Source organism: Anarhichas minor, unplaced genomic scaffold (genome assembly GCF_050575085.1).
Source record: "Anarhichas minor isolate MPS153535 unplaced genomic scaffold, ASM5057508v1 ptg000007l, whole genome shotgun sequence".
Classification (NCBI taxonomy): Eukaryota; Metazoa; Chordata; class Actinopteri; order Perciformes; family Anarhichadidae; genus Anarhichas; species Anarhichas minor.
This window is the reverse complement of record NW_027466453.1, coordinates 6640819-6661226: the sequence shown is the minus strand read 5'-3', so window position 1 is coordinate 6661226 and position 20408 is coordinate 6640819. Positions and strand designations below refer to the sequence as shown.

Here is a 20408-nt window from a genome sequence, read left to right as displayed (position 1 = left end):
CAGTTCCCAAGATGCAGATAAAAAACACACGCTGCATGCCCCTGCACGGCACACACACCTTCCTATGAAAGACTCGTTGCCTCACATAATAAAAGTGAAGTGTGCAAAAAGGAGCCAGTGGCAGGAGTGAGTGAGTGAGTGTGTGAGAAAGTGTCAACAGTGTGTGACATTAGATGTGGTCCTGGAGGGCCGGAGCTGTCAGTGCTGAGGGCCCCGCGAGGAGCGGCAGGTTGCCAGGGCCGCCTGTCTATTTCTGCCCACTGACACAGTAGTGGAGCGGCTGACATGTGGTCATACTCTGTCAGATAGATGCAGACCGACTGATGGACAGAGAGGGGGGACAGATAAATTGACTCAAAGGCAGTCCGCACTTCACTGAGAGCTCTGTGACCCGAACCCAGAGGCGTCCGGCGGGTCGCGAACAGAAAGATCAGTTAGTGGCCATTTTTAGAAGTCATAAAGGGCGACTTCGTGCCGAGGGTTTCGATAACGGGGCTTATTGATGTGGAAGATTTTCTGCGTTGAATTGGTGCATAGTTAGCCTGGGCATGCTAACGTTTGCAGCTAACATTAGAGCAGCTGAACACACAGTTTAACCTAAGGCTGGGCGATATGGAGCCACTATATTATTCACCAAATACCTTGATACCGATATTGCGACGATATTGTATGGTTGACCGTAATGCAGCCTTTAAAATCAATCATTTTAGCCATATTGCGGTTTAATCCAAAATCTAAGACAATATCTTGTCTCATATCACGATATCGATATGTCTATATATCGATATATCGCCCAGCCGTAGTTTAGCCCATTCCTCACACTTTCGTTCTCTTGTTTTTGGTTTTAAACAGCTTGTCAGGTCTAGTTACGGCTGCTGTGATTGGACAGTTGCTGTTCAGGGGTAGGGGTTAAGCGAACGTCCATTAGTCATGCTGGGCAGACCAGGGCGAGGAGAGTAACAGCTGCCTTGATGTGAACCTCGAGGACGGTCCTGAGCATCTAGCTGCTCTACTGGACGTGCTAATTTGCGCCGATTGTGTAATTCCATGGTCGATTGGGTGGTCGCGACCCGAACTTGTTCAAAACATTAGACTCTGTCCAATAAGGACCTGTGACCTTAAACCCAACGTGCATCAATTATTTTGAAAAAAAAAGTTATCCAATTTCTTAATAAATAGATCCAAAACAATTAGACTCCATGAGAGCCGAGAGAGCCCGAGGACAATCCCACCTGTTAGCTCCAAGCTGCTAAAATCCTGACCGCGGTGAACTAGAGAGCTAAATGATTGGTGATTAAAAAGAGATAAACATTGCACACACCATAGGCTCAGTGCTTGGGCTTCATGCACTGTGTGTCATCAATTAATGGGGACTATATGTCACGAGTTAATCATATTATCAATAACGGCAGTTTAATATAAATGATGCTCATTATTAAAATGTCAGCCGTGTTTGAATAGATGCATAATAGGCTAAGTTTCATAGTGAATCAGCTCTTTCTCTGCGTTTTTCTTTCTTTATTTTAGATTAATAAAACACGGAAAACAGATTGATGTAAGTCAGGTCCTCAGCCAGCCTTTCCTGGGTAAATAAAGGTAAAACAAAAGTGTAAATACTCCTGTATCGTCCATATTCTCACTCATCACTGCGGGATAATCGACAGCAGAGAGGGACAGAGGGGAGGACGAAGGACGGGCGTCCTGGCGAACAGTTAAATGGGCTGATGGATGATTGGAAGGGCACCGGGAGAGACATAAACTTACAAATTGTTGTTCATAAACAGACAGATTGTCAAGGGAGAACAGGACTCAGGCGGACAGAAGGACAGATAAACAGGCGTACAGACAAGTGCAAAGGGCAACAAACAAGAGACAGACAGTGCTTTAGACAGACAGATGGACAAACACAGCAAGGTGATAGACGCGTAGTCGGGCAGGATGGGAGCGCTATCGGCTCCGTGAGTCATCGCGTAGTGTGAGCTCTGTCTCTTGGCGTGCGTTCAAAACATGTACACTGTGTATACGCGAACGGAATTATCCATCCCTCCCCGCTTTAGTTCCTCTCCTCTGTCTCTCTGTCGCTTCTCTTTTTTCACATACGATCCAGTTCAGCTTTCTCATTTTCTCTATTTTTACAGATCCCTCCATCCCCCCCCCATCTTTCTTCTTTCCACACCTCCTCTCTGATCCCTCTCTCTCTCTCTCCTCTTCTCGCTTTGTCCACCCCAGGGCTGCTCTCCGTGTCCTATGACGAGTGGGACTACGGCCTGGAGGCCCGCGTTCGCGACGGCGTGGCCATCATCACCATGGCGACCTCCACCATGATGATGGACCGCGGACCTCACACCCTGCTGAAGTCTGAGTGCCACGGGACCCCGGACAAGAAGACACCCATCTCAGGCAACCCCAACGAAGTGCTCAGGTGAGTGAAGGACGGGATTGTAGAGTCTCACTAACGAGTCCCATGATAGAACATGAGCCGTGTAGTCGTCATCACATGAGGTGGACAGCTAGTAAACAGTGCACCACGTTAGCTGTGTATCTGTATAACTTCCCTTTGTTTGCAGCATTGATTAACAATGTGTTGACACATATCTCATATCTGTCTGATGAACGTAAGCGGCTGGTTAGCTTAGCTTAGCACAAAGACTAGAAACGAGGGATAACAGCTAGCCTGGCTCTGGACTAAGGTAACAAACTCAGCTAACCAGCACATCTAACGCTTATCAAATTGACTCGTTATATCGAGTTGCTAGGCAACAGTTTCCAGAAGATGCTGCTCTGCGCCGATAAATAGTCCGACGCATAATCCCCCCCCGGAAAAAAACAGGCAATTGTTGCTTTTACACTTTGCTTTTTGTACAAATTGAGCAAAGAAGATAAAACGTGTTATTCAGCGAGCTTTAGAGGAGCTGCCAGGCAGGATTCTGTTACCGTCAATGCACCAGTTTGATAATGGAGTGGTGGAGTGGATTCGGGGACGCTGAGGGCAACAAAGGAGATGTTGCTTCTCTAAAGCTTTTATATCGGACTTTGAATATGTATGACTTCAAAGCTGGGACAAAGTTCACATGTCTGTTTAGTAGTTGTTGGCAAAAAAATCTATTTATCTACAGCAAGTTCATTGGTATCTGTATCTTTCACATATTCGACAATTGGTGGAGGCATTGTATTGTTTGCGTTCTTCAAAATGAAGGCTGCATTTCAAAGTTCCACTTCCTGTCGAATGCTGCCACTTGTCTGCTAAATCATTACAGAATCCGTTATTGTGAGAAACTCTGAGTGCACTGCAGGAATAGCCTTCTTTTTTTCTGCTTAGCGTGCATTAAAACAAGCTCACTTTTTTTTTCGCCCTAAAACAACCTGCACACATCCCATGATAACGAGCTCTGTGGCGTACAATATGTAATACAGTACGGAGGCCGCAGCAGTGGTCTCATGCGTTCACAACTACACTAATGTCTCCACATTTAATGTGGCAGTGATTTATAGATGCTCAAATGCCACACACAGCAGCTTTAAAAAAAAAGGTGCACAGGTTCAGGTGGCGTGGCATCAACACGAGAGTCCTGGCGCGGATCAGCACAACCTCGGACGCAGCAGATGCTGGCGCGTACACACACACACACACACACACGCATGCGCCTTCATCCCCTGCAAACTGTGATCATCCTCCCCCCCCCACGTAATAATACCCTTCACACACACATAACACCCCTCTTCACATGCCCTCCTTCCTCAGGAAAAATCCGAGCCCACCCCCTCAGCTGTCCGTCTCAGCAGCAGGCCTTTTGAACTGGTTTGCGAGGCGCAGCGTTCGGCGGCGCTTTGCTCCGCGCGCTGCCTAATTGGTCCCAATGGCGTTTCAGTCGACGAACACTGTAGCCCCTGTGTGGTGCTGTGCTCCAGAGCTCAGCACAGCATTATATTCAGGGGCAGTTCCATCCCCTCTGCCTCTCTAAATGTGTGTCGACTGTAGCTGTGTGTGTGTGTGTGTGTGTGTGTGTGTTTTTATTGTGCTAAATAGAGACCGTCAAGGCTAGATGTGTGTGTTTGTGTGTAGGTATTGTAGAGTTTGTGTGTGCTAAGGAGTCTTCTAGGACACCAGTCTGGTTTCCTACTCAATGACATATCACAAACCCTCTGGCAGTGACTCACACTTGTATTCAGACGGACACCAAAGTCTCTTTCTGCCCTCCAGAAGTTTCCACGCTCACAGGAGGAAGCAGACACCTGCTGCAGACGCGCACCTTTTCGGATTTGTCCTGCTCGTGCTCCGAGCTTAACCGCATCCCCGCGCTAAGGCAGCAGAGCTTTATTGTCCATCCAAGTAAACTCTTCAGATCTCATTTCAACCCCCGCGCGTTGCTTGTCCGCTCCTTTCTGAAGCTTTGCATTTGATTCACCGCTGCTCGCCGCTTCCGAGATAACGGTGGAGTTTATGGCAGCCGCTGTTGCCCCAGAATTCAACCCCCCCCCCGTTCTGCTGCCGTGTGCCGCTCTGTTCCTCTCTACTTTACCGCGTAGTCATCTTCTTCTCTCTGTCCACTCGTTGCCCTGTATAGTCTTCTCCTTTGTTCCGCCCCGGTCTGCTTTGTTCCACTTGATTCTCTTCTGTAGAGCTGCTCCGCTCTGTTTTATCTGTTCACACCTTTTTGTCTTCTCCTCTCCTCTTCTCATTTCCTCTCTTCTCATTTCCTCTCCTCTCCTCTCCTCTCCTCTCCTCTCCTCTCCTCCTTCCCAGCCATCGTCTGCGCTCCAGACCTGCAGTGTTATAATCAACTTAGCCGTGTTGATGATTAGATCAGTTGCGAGCGCTGCTAAGATCCTTTGCCCCTCGCTTCCTTTACTAAATTTGTTCGGTGATAACCTTTGTCTTCTAGTGTTCAATCAAGAGATTAGCATTTGGCCTACAGTCTATACATACCGGGGAGTGAATGAATGGCTGGTTGCCTGGCTTGCCGGCTATTTGGTCGGTGGGCTGGATGCCTCACTGTCCTGGTTGGTTCCATACTAAGTGAATCAATGGATGAATAGATGAAAGATTGGTGGAAAGGGAACTCAAACAAAAGGCTCTTTCATAGGGCAGGAAAATCTTATAATCAGTGGCACTCGCCAGTCAGTTCACACGTCATTAATAAATCAGATAAAGTCACAAATTAATTCTGAGCCGTCGAGAATGAGGCGTAATAGCTCGGAAAACGAAGCCTCGTTCTCTAAAGCTCTCTAACGGGGATACTGTACAAGTTCCCCTGGTCGGGAGTCACTGGTTTAGAGAACGACGTGACTTCCGCCTCTCAAAAAATATCTCCAACTCATGAAGGAGGACTATTCTAACTGTGGAGTGAGCATGACTCAGGAAATGCTCGGCCTATTTCTCTCGCTTCAGATTTAATCCGAGACGGAGCAGAGATTTTTTTTTTAATTGGCCGGCCACGTTTGAAAACATGGGCTTTAAAACAAATCCAGATTGAAAGTCTGAAGCAGGTGGCGAAGGAAGGAGGACGGCGCTCGTCGATAATTCACAAACGCCGCATGTTAAGAGGAAGCACATACGTGTCTTTACCACCCTGATCAGAGCTACTCTGGTACTCTGGTGGGCATTGTGACTAATGGAGATGATCACACATGACTTTGTGGTTTCTGATCACACCATCACATGCCTTTCAAGGTTGCAGATTACAAAACGGGTGAAGTCAGTAAGGGACGCATGGCAAATATTTAAATCACATCTAGTTTACATTTTCAGTCTGCCGTTGAACGATGAGGAATGGCCGCATGGTCACGGCCATCTACTTGACTTTATAAAGCCATACGTTATGCCGATCCCTCTCCGCTTAGCATTTCCTTGTTCAGCCCTCGGAGCTTCGCAGAATACCACAAGAGAAGGACGCGTCACTCGGCTAAGTAAATTAAGTCCTCTGTAGCCCAGCACTGTGACATTCCTGCTAATGCTACAGTGTGTGAGCCTGACAAATGGAGATAGCAGAAAGAGGAAGAAGAGAGCAAAAGACACAAGTGAGGGGGAGTGAGAGAGAGAGAGAGAGAGAGAGAGAGAGAGAGAGAGAGAGAGAGACACCACTGGTGAGCAATACACAACAGCGTGAGAATCATGAGTTTGACAACAGCGGCCCTGACCTTGCCAGACGTGGACAGGTTCCAAATGAGCTCGGACTTGGAAAGGTGTCAAGTGCTTTTAAGCTCTGTGGACATTTTTGAACTTCCGTGGCCCCGGCGAGGCTTTCAATGGAGCGCATGTGTTTGTTTTTCGTGTGTGTGTGTGTGTGTGTGTGTGTGTGTGTGTGTGTGTGTGTGTGTGTGTGTGTGTGTGTGTGTGTGTGTGTGTGTGTGTGTGTGTGTGTGTGTGTGTGTGTGTGTGCTATTTCAGACGGAGTCTATAAAAGCCAGCTGAGTGTGTGTTTATGGGGCAGGCCAGTGGGAGGTGTTAAAAAGGTACCTATTGTGATGGGGCCTGATTGGAACTGGGTCAGGGTGCTCCTGCCCTCTTCCTTCTCTCTCTCTCTGTCACTACATCACTTTTTCTTTATTTTTTCTCACATAATCATTGTTTTCTCTCGTTCCTATCACATTATTGTCTCTTCTTTGCTGCCCCACACTGTGTCCTCCACCCCCCTGATTCCTCCTTCTGCAGGCTACTATAATACCTGCTTCTTAAACGTTAAGCTTGTCCTTTAAGGCTTTTGAAGATTTGTTCCTAAATGTTCAGAAATGAGAAAAACAAAGAGCAGAATCCTCAAATGTTTTTACCAAACTATTTCTGAGGGTTGTCATTTAAAATGAATTTCATAATGATTACATTTAATTAAGTGCTGTCTGTCATTTGTCGACAATAAATCAAATCTTCTCAGTCCTTCTCCCTCCTGCCTTGTCGTCCCTCCGCTCTCTTCCCTTTTAGCACCATTTATTACACTGTTTACACATTCAGGTCCCAAGTCTGAGTACACACACACACACACACACACACACACACACACACACACACACCACTACATGCATACATGTGCAAACACACACACACACAAACTATTTCACACCTCCCCTCACATTCACACTGTGTACCCCAAGTGTACAAGCAGCAAAGCTACAGTATTTTTTTTTGTCAGGCCATATGGGGCATCTTATCATTCTCATATAGATTCCTCCTCTACAAACCCAATAAGTACATTGCACCACAAGTAATTGCTAAGGAGTGTAACTCATGACTAATTTATGTCAGGGTTAATTTATTAAAACTGACTTATCAATATTTCACGCAACTCCTCCATTATTCACACCGGAGCATGCGCTAAAACGTATCTGTGTCAGGCCATGGAGTTAGCATGGCGACTGTGTGTGTGTGTGTGTGTGTGTGTGTGTGGGGCACTAAGTTGTTCTGATTTATAATGGCAAAACATTACATCGAAATGTCTGCAAAAAAGACGCGGCAGTTTATGAAGCGGATATTGTTACTGTTGAGTCAGTGTCACCAGGAGGAGACAGCTGCTGTACAGTACGGCTGAGATGTACTCGCATGAGCTGGAAGCTGACGGGTTCGATATCTAAACACGGGGGTTTAGTGCGTGGGGGGGTGTGTGCATACTAGCATTCTTTAGCGTGCACGTTACTTAACGCCATCTCGTGACACATACTGTAGGAGTGGGGTGTAGGTTTGTTTGTGTCTCTGAGCGACGTACTCGACGCCCAGCGGACCTGCTCAGCTTCCAGATGCGGATGTACTGCGCTCACTGTTTTTTGAGTGTGTGCATGTTTGGTGATGCGGGGGGGGGGGGTTCAGAGGAGGTGACGGAGAGAGGGAGAAGAGCGCGTTGCAGTCTCATCGTAATATGTCCCACCATCCATCCATCCTCTCTCACCCTCTCTCTCTCATATATTCCCACCCTCTGCGAGATTACCGTTTCCATAGTAACCCACCAGATTGGCTTGGAAGTCACAGCAGTTGTGGGTGCCATGGCAACACACATATGCTTGCGTTTCGCTCTGTTACTGCCGTCAACGCGCGTGCACACACACACACACACACACACACACACACACACGGAGACGCACACAAAGGCCCCACATTGTTGCTCGTAACAATAGCTTGCTTAGTAAAGATTAAAGGGGGCGCAGCGTCATGTCATTTTGTAAATGGCTTATGATTTATGCAGCAGATTCTGTGCACTTTGTGTCAGTGCCAAGGCTCTACGGGACGGGGCGGTTAGCTGGACACATGGGGCCGCATGAGACGCCATGATGCTGGAGGATTCTGCTCATCGCGGCCCATTGAAAATATCAATATTTAATACAGGAAATAGAGTAAGGAAGCTGGAATCATAAGTCACTCCATGTGCATAGGACCTGCATAGAAACGTATGCAATACATAGATTGATACATTTATTCATAGAAACAATTAAAAAACAAAAACATTTCAATCAGACTATTACATTTCTGCGTGGCTTCCTCTTGGCTTTAGCCTCGTGTTCTGATCCGGGATCTGTTCCGGCTTAAAAGTCAGACGGGGTTAAAGGTAAAACACAATGATCTTTGAGTGCAGCGGTGAGGTGGTGTGTAACGTTGAGGTGCCGCTGCAGTAAGGTTGCGCTTCGTCGCTCTCTCCTGAAGAACACAATGGTGCAAGACAGACTGGTTCTGCTGGTGATGGTGTGTCCTCATACTGGTCCCAGTCCGCTGCTGACAGACCCCATCAGCACACCAAGTCTCCAGACACATGCACCGTTGTTTTTGTTATTTATATATTCATCTACATACATATACATATATATGTATATATATGTATGTTGTGTGCATGGTTTTGAGGCAGAGAGTTTCCATGGAAACAGTCAGAGAGAGCGAGAGAGGGGAGAAGAGAGGGAGTAAAGGGTGAGGAAGTGAAAGAGTTAAAGAGAAAGTGTGTGTGTGTGTGTGTGTGTGTGTGTGGGATGACAGTGAAGTGATTTGAGTTCGCCTGACATAAACATTCCTGTTCTCATATACACACACGTACACACTCCCACGCACATACACTATAATCACTGCAAGAGAATACAGTGTTGTGTGTGTGTGTGTGTGTGTGTGTGTGTGTGTGTGTGTGTGTGTGTGTGTGTGTGTGTGTGTGTGTGTGTGTGTGTGTGTGTGTGTGTGTGTGTGTGTGTGTGTGTGTGTGTGTGTGCGCGCATGTGTGTTGTGTTTACTTGAAGGGAGGTGAAATGATTTCACCTGACAATGCTGCTTTCTCTCCGTTTCTCTTTCTGCGCCAAGCCGAACACACCGACAGAAGCAGACACACAGAGCCAGACACACACACACACACCGACACACAGTGATCTGACAAGCTGCTGTTGCCGTATCATATGGGCTAGTACTTGTTTGTACTTGCTGCATTGCATATTGTCTCTCCAGAGCTCACTGTCATCAACTTTTTTTAATCTAGTCATCCATGTGTCCAGCTAGATAAACAAGTACATAATAATAATGCATATTTCATTTTGAATGCTTTTGTTTGTATTTGCTGATTTAAAGTGCAATTTAAAAATAACTATTTTAAAATGGCATGTTTATATAATAAATTGTCGTGTCCAAGCAGTGATTTCATATTCAGTATTCTGGTGACACTTGAGCTGCCATGAGGACAGGATGATGAGGATGGAGGAGTTCAGTGTTTTTTTTATGTCAGCATCACTTCCTTGACAGGTTGGCAGGCAGACAAGCAGAAATCTCCATTCAGCCAAGGAAACATGGGGTGGTTAGCTTAGCTTAGCACAAAGACTGGAAACAAGGGGAAACAGCTAGCCTGGCTCTGTCCAACGGTAACAAAATCCACCAACCAGCACCTCTAAAGCTCTCTAATTAACACATCGTACTTCTTTGACATTGTCGTTTCATAAAAACAAACAATGGGTTATGAACTATCTCTTGGCCGGGACAACTGACTTCCTCGGATTTCAGCTGGTTGCCTGGCAACTGTTCCCAGCCGTGAAAGAGTTCAGCACATAGCTCCCAGTGAGTGAGTACATTTTACAAATCAAACAATCAAGGTATCACGTGTTAGCTGGTGAGCTTTAGAGGGGGGGGTTTGTTGTAATTGGGCAGAGCCGTGCTAGCTGTGTCCCCCCTGTTTCCAGCCTTTACGCTAAGCTAAGCTAACCTGCTGGCTGTAGCTTCATATTCAATGGACAGACATGTGGTATCAAACGGGCATATTTCCCAAAATGATGCACGACTTCTTCAAACTCACTTCAGTAAGAGTGAACACATTGAACCTGGGATGATCGGAAAAAATTGCTTCTCCTCCGTCCCGTCTCAAAATGCTGTTTTTCCTCAACTGCCTGTTTGCAGCTGATGACTAATGAACGTTCATCTGTTTATGAAAACCCTGCTTAGACATCGGCCAATAGCTGTTTCCCGGCAGATGATGGATTTGGGTCATGTCCGTGGGTTTGTCTGAAAAGATAAATGCTTAAAAAGATAGATCGACATACCGTGAAACTTCAATGTCTGGGGAAACTGCGTCATGGTATCGACGCGTGGAGCAAATAAAACATGCGAGAGCTTTTCTCGGGAAGCGATGTACGTCTCAATGAGTCTCTCTGTCTCTCTCTACTCCATGTTTCCCTCTACAGGTACCTGATGAATGTGACGTTCGAGGGGCGTAATCTGTCGTTCAGCGAGGACGGATACCAGATGCACCCCAAGCTGGTCATCATTCTGCTCAACAAGGAGAGGCAGTGGGAGAGGGTGAGAGAGACACAGGAGAGGAGAAGGAGCAAGTTGTGTGTGTGTGTGTGTGTGTGTGTGCATCTATGCTCAGCGGTGTCCTGTAAGTACTGTACCTGATCGGTCCAAGAGTATCTGTCTGTCTATCTGCATCTCTTATCATCTGATTTTCACTTTTTAAGCATTTTCAGCCTTAAGCTTTACAGGCGCTGCTCTGATTAGATGCTATCAACTCGGCGAAGGTGCCTTTGAGCAACACACGGCACAGCCCACGGGCTCCAGAGTGATGAGGTAGTAAGAATGTTGCTCTGTTCGTTTTTAAAAGTTTGGGAAGCTATTACATATCATTTGTCGAGTGTGCAGCATCATCATCATCAAGTGGTCATGCTGTACATCGTTAGTAGAGACTTCCACTTTCAGATAGGACAAATATTATGCACATGTTGTGCTGCACATTGCTCATAGTACGTAGGCTTCCACTAAGAATCATCTCGGTAATGGTCGGATTTGCTTACAGGGTCAATTTGCCACCTTTTAATGTCGATGGCCAATCAGTGCTGATGGAGCAATAAATTCCTCAGTGCGAGCTTTATTGACCGAGAAAGCTGAGTCCTCCTTTTTCGTGGAGCCGTGCCGGCAGTGCCTACATGTACCAGGATGCATTGCGCACAAGTTACTGACGGCCAGTCAAAACGTACTGTGGCCGAGTTGCGCCTATACTATTGCAGATAATAAAGTAAAAACAGCATCACATTACAGCTTCACTCCTTCACTGTTTTTACCTTTCACAATAAAAGCCCAACTTATGAATTCACTCAGCATTTCGCAAAGAGACACCTCAACAGAACAGCTGATAATAGCCCAAAATACTCACTCCATGGTCGTCTGCCCCGCTTGGCCCCCGCTGGTCTTGGTTGTCTTTTCTAGTTCCTGAAGCACACTTCTGTCCCAAGTGAGAAGGAAAACTTTCACGCATAGTAACGCACACACAGGCTCTCTGGGGGTTAATTGGCGTCGGCGACAGCAGCCAACAGAAACTGCCCACGCTGACATTTGTTGCAGCAGGATGATGCTGTTTCTGTTGGCATCGGAGGGCCATTTGAGTAAAGACACCGCCAGTTGGTGTTGTCTGTCGGCAGCTCAGTTCTCTGGAGGGAATGCAGCCCGGGCCTCTCTCTCCGCTGCATTTCTTCGGCCGTATACTCTCTGGCTCGAGTAAACACGGCTGATTATCCAAGTGAGCCGAAATGCTGTTAAAATGTACGCTGTAGAAATCCTCGTCCATAACATCCTCCACACTCGTATTTTGGGATGCCATTTTCGCTGTCAGACACGTACAGTAACTAGTTTGCAACACAAGTGAGGAGAACGAGGAAATTCGGTTCCCCCCCCCTGGAAACCGCCAAATAGGTCGTAGTGTTGACATGTTTTTGTAGTCCAGTAGTCAAATGTCATTCAAGGATCCTCTGAATCTCTTACACGGAGCTACAGGTGCTCGGTAATGCAGCGCTGAACAAACAAGACAAACGATTGCACAGATTCGTTCTGACACTTTATTACCTTGTTTTTCCCAAATGAAAATGAAAATGCACATCCACAGGAACGACAGTTTACAGTCTATCCGTTACGCTCACAAGGTAGACGGTGAAGTTGGTCTGCGTGTCTGTAATTGAGGAATCCGTTTATCTGCAATTTAAAAGACTGTGGTGGTACTGGGCGGCTGGCTCATGTGTGACCGAGTAAAAATACAAACTTTGTATATGCACAGTCAGCTTTCTCTGAATATGAAGGTTAAAAGCTCTATTGTACAGATGGAGAAACGGATTAGAGTAATACATTCTTTAAGTACAGGTGGAGGAGACGTCGGTCGTGCAGACGGGGCAACATTAATCCTGAGTCACACAGCGAACCAACACCCTCAAACGAACTTGATGCTCAGCGCCACCTGCAAAGTCACCAGCCTGCATCTGTGTTTCCTCACGCTCCCCCTCCATTGTGTCTGTGTCCTGCCACCTGACTCCTTCCACTCTGCCTGTTCTTTATTCTCAGTGTTTCTCTCTTTCTTCCGCCTCTCTAATCTATATTCCGTCCTCTGATCAGAGAACAAGGTGAATCGCTCCCCTCTCTCTTCTCTCTCTTTTCTCCCCTTGCAGTCTGCACCACCTCCTCTCTTCTCTTCCCCCTCCTCCTCCTCCTCCTCCCCCCCTCCGCTCCCTCGCTCATGTTTAATTCTTAGCTTGACTTCCAGCTGAACCACTTTTCTTGGATCCTAATGAGTTCCAGCTCCTACAACCGTGCCTACACTGCACCTTTTTGAAGTAGCGTGAAGACTCTGCGGCGTCCAGGTCCAGCTTACTCTCCTCCGGACTGATTTGAACCCTCTTCTCTACCTCCCTCCCCTACTTTCTCTCCATCCCTGTTCGTCTCTTTCACTAACTCCCGCTCACTCTCTTTTTTTCCCGGTCCAGAAGGCTGCATTGTGCCCCAGAGATACACAGCCTTAACTTGTCTCCTCCAGGCAGCCTTGGCAAATTTGTCTTCCCTGGAGTGATGCATGTGTGTGTGCGTGTACATTTACATATTTAACGAGTGTGCAAACCAGACTTTACACACTCGCGCCTCGGCTCCCTGTCCTGCCCTCTCTCTCCCATTACCGTGTGTCCAATTAGCTGCCGATCCATATCCATTTCCACCCACGTCTTCCTCTCCGTGTAAGTGGCCGAGTGGGCCCTTCTAGAGGAAAGGGCGCAGGCAGAGTCGCCAGGTATGGTTCCACGTGACGGGGACATTTTTCTAACTGAAGTGAAGCCATAATGTGCTGGAGGTGCCCTCCAGATCTGCAAATGTAGCCGTTTCCTCATATTTCTCTTTTTATTCGTTTAATCCCTCCATCCAGTTCCCTCCCAAGCCTCCCCTCTTCATCTGAATTCTGCTCTTTCCCCCCCGTTTCAGTAGTGTCCTTCCCGTTAACCCTTTTCCTCATTCTCTATGCTGGGTGCCTTTTCCCTCCTCTCCTCCTTTGGGGTTTTTCTTCTCTGCTCTCTTCCCGCTATCTTTCTACGTCCATGTGTTCATTTGTGCAGTTTGTTATTGTCATGACATGCTCCTGTTCATTTGTTACCATACTGTTGTTTTATTGACAGACGGACTAATCACAGATAAACCCAGAAAATGAGGCAATTAAACCGACCCAAAAGAATGACATGCTTTTGAATACTAAGCATTTAACTAAATACTAAAGCATTCCACTCTAACTGTCCGTAAGAGCAGAGCTGAAGTCATTTTTGATGCACTGGACTCACTGCGGCGTGGGAATTTGACCTGAATTCATTTTCGAAATTAGATTCCTGCCAAGTGATTAATTTCATGTATGTATTTTTCTGAACGAGCTTTTGTTTGCCGCGTGTCTCTGCAGGTGGGTAAATGGGAGAACGGTTCCCTGTCCATGAAGTACCACGTGTGGCCTCGCCACGAACTGTACGGGGGCGCGGCGAGCAGGGAGGACGACCACCTGTCCATCGTGACGCTGGAGGAGGCTCCGTTCGTCATCGTGGAAGACGTGGATCCGCTCAGCGGGACCTGCATGAGGAACACCATACCCTGTCGGAAACAGATCAAAACACTGTGAGACTTACAGCTCAGATATACCAAATCAGTGTCAGAGAGGAACAAGAGTAAGGACGCATGTCAAGAAGAAATGCATTTCTGTTAAGTATCAGGTTATTGTGAGGATTGAACTTGGCACAGTTAGATACAGACTACCTGCTGCAGACGTGACCAAAGTAGAAAGGGAAAAGGAAAAAGCAAAATGGCTAAATGTTGCCTGCGAATGATGTTAATTTCCCGCAACAGCTTTACAGAGCCAGAGGTAGAATCACTTCACACTCCGTCGGTGCGGGAGTGACAGTGCCAGATCCACCAAATCACGACCACAATTAGCAACTCATGCCGATTCCGACAGAAGTACACGTTTCGATTAACTCGTTTTCCTGTCCGTCTGTCCACCTTGTTCGTCCGTCTCTGCAGCAATCAGACGAAGGATTCGGGGATCTACATAAAGCGCTGCTGTAAGGGATTCTGCATCGACATCCTGAAGAAGATTGCCAAGACGGTGAAGCTCACCTTCGACCTCTACCTGGTCACCAACGGCAAGCACGGCAAGAAGATCAATGGGACGTGGAACGGCATGGTGGGAGAGGTGAGGAGATAACTCGTGTGTGTCAGTCTTCCTATGGCTACGTCTGTGTCTTACTGAACACCTGCTAAATGTTCAGTCAGAGGCCTGCAGGTCAAGAAGTGAAGCCTCTCTGTGCTTGTCGTGGTCATGCGTGTGTAAATGATATGACAGTCTCATTAGTGCAGTTTGTTGGCAAAGCGTGCAAATGTAGATTGCACCTAATTCACCACTTTGCGCCACCGTCTTATCATTATTGATGCTGCTGCCGTTTAAACGTCGGTGTTAAGACGTTTGAGCTGTCAGAGCGTGACGCAGAGAGACACATTTGGCAACGAGTCCAGGCCAGGAAAGGAGAATAGCTTCGAGGCTTCGGTGCACCGAGCAGTCAGCAGTCAGTGCAGAAGTTGACATTTAAATGTGTTCAACAACAATTTGGGGAAAATAGGAAATTGAAATTACTCTCGACAAAACGGTACAATAGAAAACACTGTGAACATTGCACACTGACGGCAACATACCACTCGGATCAGTCACTTTTATATTTGCCCATTAAAGTATTTAGTAATGTCTGCCACACATTTTCAGTTCCTCACGACGATTCCAGAAAAAAACATACAGCATCATCTCAAATCATATTGACATATTGACACTTTCACGTTGTGCAGTTACCAAGTCCATGTATTTAAGGGTCTTTAATTACATGACCAGTTTGTTCCTGAAAAGTGGTTTTATTTACGTTTCTTAAAGCTCTCTTTTGAAGTTAACAAATTTGATTTGGATTTGTTTTATGTGTTTCCCATACTTCCACACAATAACTAATGTATGGTTGTATAAGTGAACGGTACTTGTACAGTAAGTCAATAGATCTTTGCTCTGATATCATATCTATGTGGTTGCCAACTTGGTTTATCGTCTGTCATCATCACACCCAAACATCTTATTGTTTTCAGACTCCTTTTCAGTTTCAGCATCACTTATCATAAGTTTGCTTTGTAAGTTTGTTACACAATTACCAAAGAACATCTTTGATTCAGATAGTTTGCTAAAGTAAAACGCTTTAAAAGTTTCAATTTCTTTTCCAAAATCAAATTTGTATCGTCTGCAAATCATCTTTTTTTTTTTACGTCTGGCAGCTGAAGTGCACATTTTACAGTTAGATAGCTTTAACACTGCAAACAAGACGAAGCTGTGTGCTCATAGGTGTTTGAGATGAGGGAGAGGAAATTCCCTAATCGACATTGGTCCCGAGGTAAGGTCGCTGTCGGTTCTCGTGCTCAAACCCACAGCCGTGCCGTCTGACTTTGGCTATTACTTAAGGAAGCAAAAAGGGCAAACGGATCAATAGGAGCCCAAAGGTCGCAGGTTGACGACACGCTCTGTGTCTCTTTGTGTGGACGGCCGAAGTTTGAGCAACCTTCAGAAGTCACAGTCAAGGTGGCGTGTCTAGTTCTAAAGTTTTGCTCTTCAATTTACATTAAACTGACCCGTTTAATCTGTTACATAAAGCCAGTTAAGTGTCTTTAGTGGGCACTGAGCTGGAAGTGTGGTCACCTGTAATAAACGCATTCCTCTGGACTAAAAGCACCGTAATGTGCCGCCGCCTCCTCACCTCCGCAGATGAATGGTCATTAGGAGGATGGATCATGCGCACACACACACACGCACACACACACACACACACACACGCAGACAAGGGACACTTATGCATGAACGATGACAGGAATAAAAGAATCCATGCGTGAATGCGGACACATGGACACAGACAGGCACACACACCCAGACTGTTTCTATATGTGGACAGAGAGGACACACTCGTAATGTCACTTTATCTCCCCACACACACACACACACACACACACACACACACACACACACACACACCGTATATATCTGCTGTATCTGCTGTATCTAACACAACCAACCCGTGTCCTTCTACAGTTGGAACGAGGCCAAAACTACAGTATATCTCTCACCCTTAATGGACCAGAAGCTGATGCTGACACACACACACACACACACACCCTCTAGGATGTGCCTCACAGAGATAACTGAGGGCCGTTGCATAACTTGCCACAGCTTGAAAAGAAAGAAAAAAGATCAAAAAGGGAAGAATAAAAATCAATGAACACTTTTAAGATGGCCGACATTTTGTCATAACTCGATTCTGGCAGTCTGTGTCAGATTTCATGGGCTGCATTGACTTGTGCTGCCCCTAACACTCCTAATCTAAAATATTAGAGGCAATACACTTGATTACATGAGTTTGGCCTCGCCAGAACAGTCACATAAAGACACACACACACACACACACACCAGCTGAGACACATACCCAAACGCAGATCCTCGCTCACTCATTCTCAATAACACCCACACGGGTCACTTTCATAACGCTGAGAGAACAAGTCGTAGGAGGGAGATGGAGAGAGCGAGTGGAGAGAGAGAGAGGGGAAGTGAGTACACTGCTGGATGGACTCGCTCTCCTCCCCGGGAAGACATTCGCACATTCAGGCACCAACACACACACACACACACACACACACACACACACACACACACATCCGTACTTACATGCTGACAGAACAAACAAGAGTGAAAAAGTTACAAATGCACGCCTGCTAGCAGACACAAACACTTTGAAAACTGCAGATAATGTGCAGAGTAGATGTGCGATATTCTTCGCCGCCTGTAAAGGTCCACTTCACAGGTGGGGAACAAAGGTTCGCTCGCTTCTCTGTCACTCTGTCTTTTTCCCCTTTTATGACTCACTCATATGGGCGCACACACACACACACACACACACAGATACAAACGCATTATTAACTCAGTAAGACAGTCCCCTTTGTGCTGCAGGGCTGTACAGATTTGGGGTCTAAATATACCACCTGTGTAGTGACGGGAGCGAGGCAGGTAGAGGAAGGAGAGAGGCATTGGGGCGGCTATTTCAAGCAGCCATGACCCACTGTGGTGACCCACTTTTTCCTTCCTCCCTCTTTGTCCCCCCCCACTCCGAGCTGTTTGTTGTCCTCCTGCTCTGTCTTTGTCTCTGATGTCTCCAAGCCCGTGTTTCATTGCTTCCCCCTAGCTCATTCTAATTCTTCCTCCGCTTTTAAAAAAAAGATGTACTTTCCCCCTCAAACCTGTCCGATCTGCTTTAATGTCCGATTTCATTTCCTGCATTCCCCCCAAAAATACTTTTCGACAGCTAACGGAGAGAGTGCCTGAATCCGCCGCATGCTTTAATACACGTCTAACAGAGACAACCGCGATAGCGCCGCTGGCTTTTCCCCTTTTACTCGGAATGAGCTTGTTGCTGAACCGCAAGGCGGGCGGTTGAAAAAACGGTTATTTTGGGGGAATGGATTCTGTCTTCATGATTGCTGAACTTCGCCGTAAAGCGATGCGTCTCGACAGAAGATATTGCTCTTGGATTATAGGCGCTGACACTGAAACCTAATATTTATTCCTGATGTATTAGATTGCTGAAGAGGCTCGGTCACATTTACTCATTCGTCCAGAAGAAAGGAGAGCAGGACCAACAAAATGGACAAAGAAATGCACGGGACATAGGAGAATGTCCACCTCATGACTGTGATGAGCTATTTTTAAGATTGTGTTTAAATGCTGTTTTTTTATTTCACTATAAACTAATAACTATCTTGATTTTGTTTTTTTGACTGTTTTTCAAACGAGACATTTCAAACGTTTGAATAATGGCCGCTCTTCGTCTTTCTTCTCTACCAGGTGGTGTTAAAAAACGCCCACATGGCCGTCGGCTCCTTGACCATCAACGAGGAGAGGTCAGAGGTCATCGACTTTTCCGTCCCCTTCATCGAGACGGGCATCAGCGTCATGGTCTCCCGCAGCAATGGCACAGTTTCGCCCTCGGCCTTCTTAGGTGAGCGGCGCAGCATCCAGCGCTGCTCATTATTAACAGCCTCCTGCTGCTGATGGAGGTTTACGCTCACAAACTGTACATCACCATTTTTTAAATCTCTACATCTACTTGTTCGGTACATTTAGCTGCATCGTGTTGTGTAGGCCACGCCCATTTCCGCCAGTTTTGCGAAATGTTTGACAATTTCCCGCAGACTGTTTGACTCTTTGGAATGAGTTTAGCCAAAGTTTGAACTGAATGTAATATGTACATTTTCGCTGTATGGATCTTTGTCAGGTCACCTTTGGTTGACATCCATTTGTAGACCTTCAGAAAGTGATTTGGTGCACCCATGTGATTCGACCCATGTTTGAACGTGTTTGTATGATGAGGAGGCAGACTGGAGTGCTTGATAATATGGCTAACTGTTTATGTATTCTCTCTTTCGCTCCCTGTCTCTTTGCCCTCTTATATTTCCCACTCCCACTCCATTTCTCTTGCTCTTCCTTCCTCTTCTCAATCTGGTGCTCCATATTTGCATATCTCTCTTGCCCTCTCTCGCTTTTTTTCACTTCCTCTCTCTCTCTCTCTCTCTCTCTCTCTCTCTCTCTCTCTCTCTCTCTCTCTCTCTGCCGCCCTCGCTCTTTTCTCCCTCTTCCTCCCTCTCCTGATGTCTCCCCCGTCTTCTGCCTTCCTACACACCTCTTCCCCCTCCCTCTCTCTTCTCTTGTCCTAATCTCTGTCCGTCCACCCTCCCTCCCTCCCTTCATCTCTCCCTCTCCTCTCTTCCCTCCCTCCTGCCCTCCAGAGCCCTTCAGCGCAGATGTGTGGGTGATGATGTTCGTGATGCTGTTGCTGGTGTCAGCAATGGCTGTGTTTATATTCGAGTACTTCAGCCCTGTGGGCTACAACCGCTGTCTGGCTGACGGCAAAGGTGAGAGGCTCCAGCTCCACACACACGCACACACACGCCCACACACACACACACACACACACATACACACGGGTCTATGGTACCTGTTGGGGGAGGGCTCTACTTGTTTGAGGATATAGATGTAAATGGCTGCAGATATTTTCTCCTTCATCTCTCAGACCACGCCAGATGGGAGGGCACGCTCAGGTTGAATTTACCATAGAAATGATACCGTTGCAACATGCGCTCAAAGTGACGTATTACTTTGGAATGAAGGCGAGAGTTTTCAGCACTCCGCAGCAAATCTGTTGTGTAGGAAATGTACAGTAATGCTGTCCAGATAACGTTTCTCTACAAGACACCAACGCGTCTTACAGTGAGTGTCTCTGCCAGCACAAACTGTTCATGCTGAACATGAGCAACCCAAGGCGCTAGCTTTACGGTCATCAGGTCAAGGTGCTGGTTCAATATTGAAAAATGTCAACACTGATTTGAAGCACAAGCTACGTTAGATAGCCTGTGAGTGATGTATAATTATATATTTTGTCCAGTGGTTCACAAATGAAGGACCTGGATGAAGGATAAGTGCATTTTATTGGGGACAGGGTTGCCTTTTGATATACAGTGATGATGTTTGGTGAATCTGAAAATCTCACTTCTAACACACATGCTGTGTCAGATGCCTCTAATATTCTCATTTACTCCCTTTCTTGTGGCATCAAACTACCAT

At 46.5% G+C, this 20408-nt stretch overlaps 1 protein-coding gene across 1 annotated transcript in view; it reads left to right on the top strand.

The window, feature by feature from the left end:
* Positions 1–20408, top strand: part of grin2ba (glutamate receptor, ionotropic, N-methyl D-aspartate 2B, genome duplicate a) — a 79342-nt gene that overhangs the window by 44349 nt on the left and 14585 nt on the right. Inside the window, exons 6-11 of the mRNA XM_076086682.1 lie at positions 2230–2422; positions 10621–10735; positions 14130–14338; positions 14741–14912; positions 18633–18786; positions 19574–19699. Coding sequence (XP_075942797.1) covers positions 2230–2422; positions 10621–10735; positions 14130–14338; positions 14741–14912; positions 18633–18786; positions 19574–19699 — 969 coding nt within the window. The remainder of the gene's footprint in view (positions 1–2229; positions 2423–10620; positions 10736–14129; positions 14339–14740; positions 14913–18632; positions 18787–19573; positions 19700–20408) is intronic.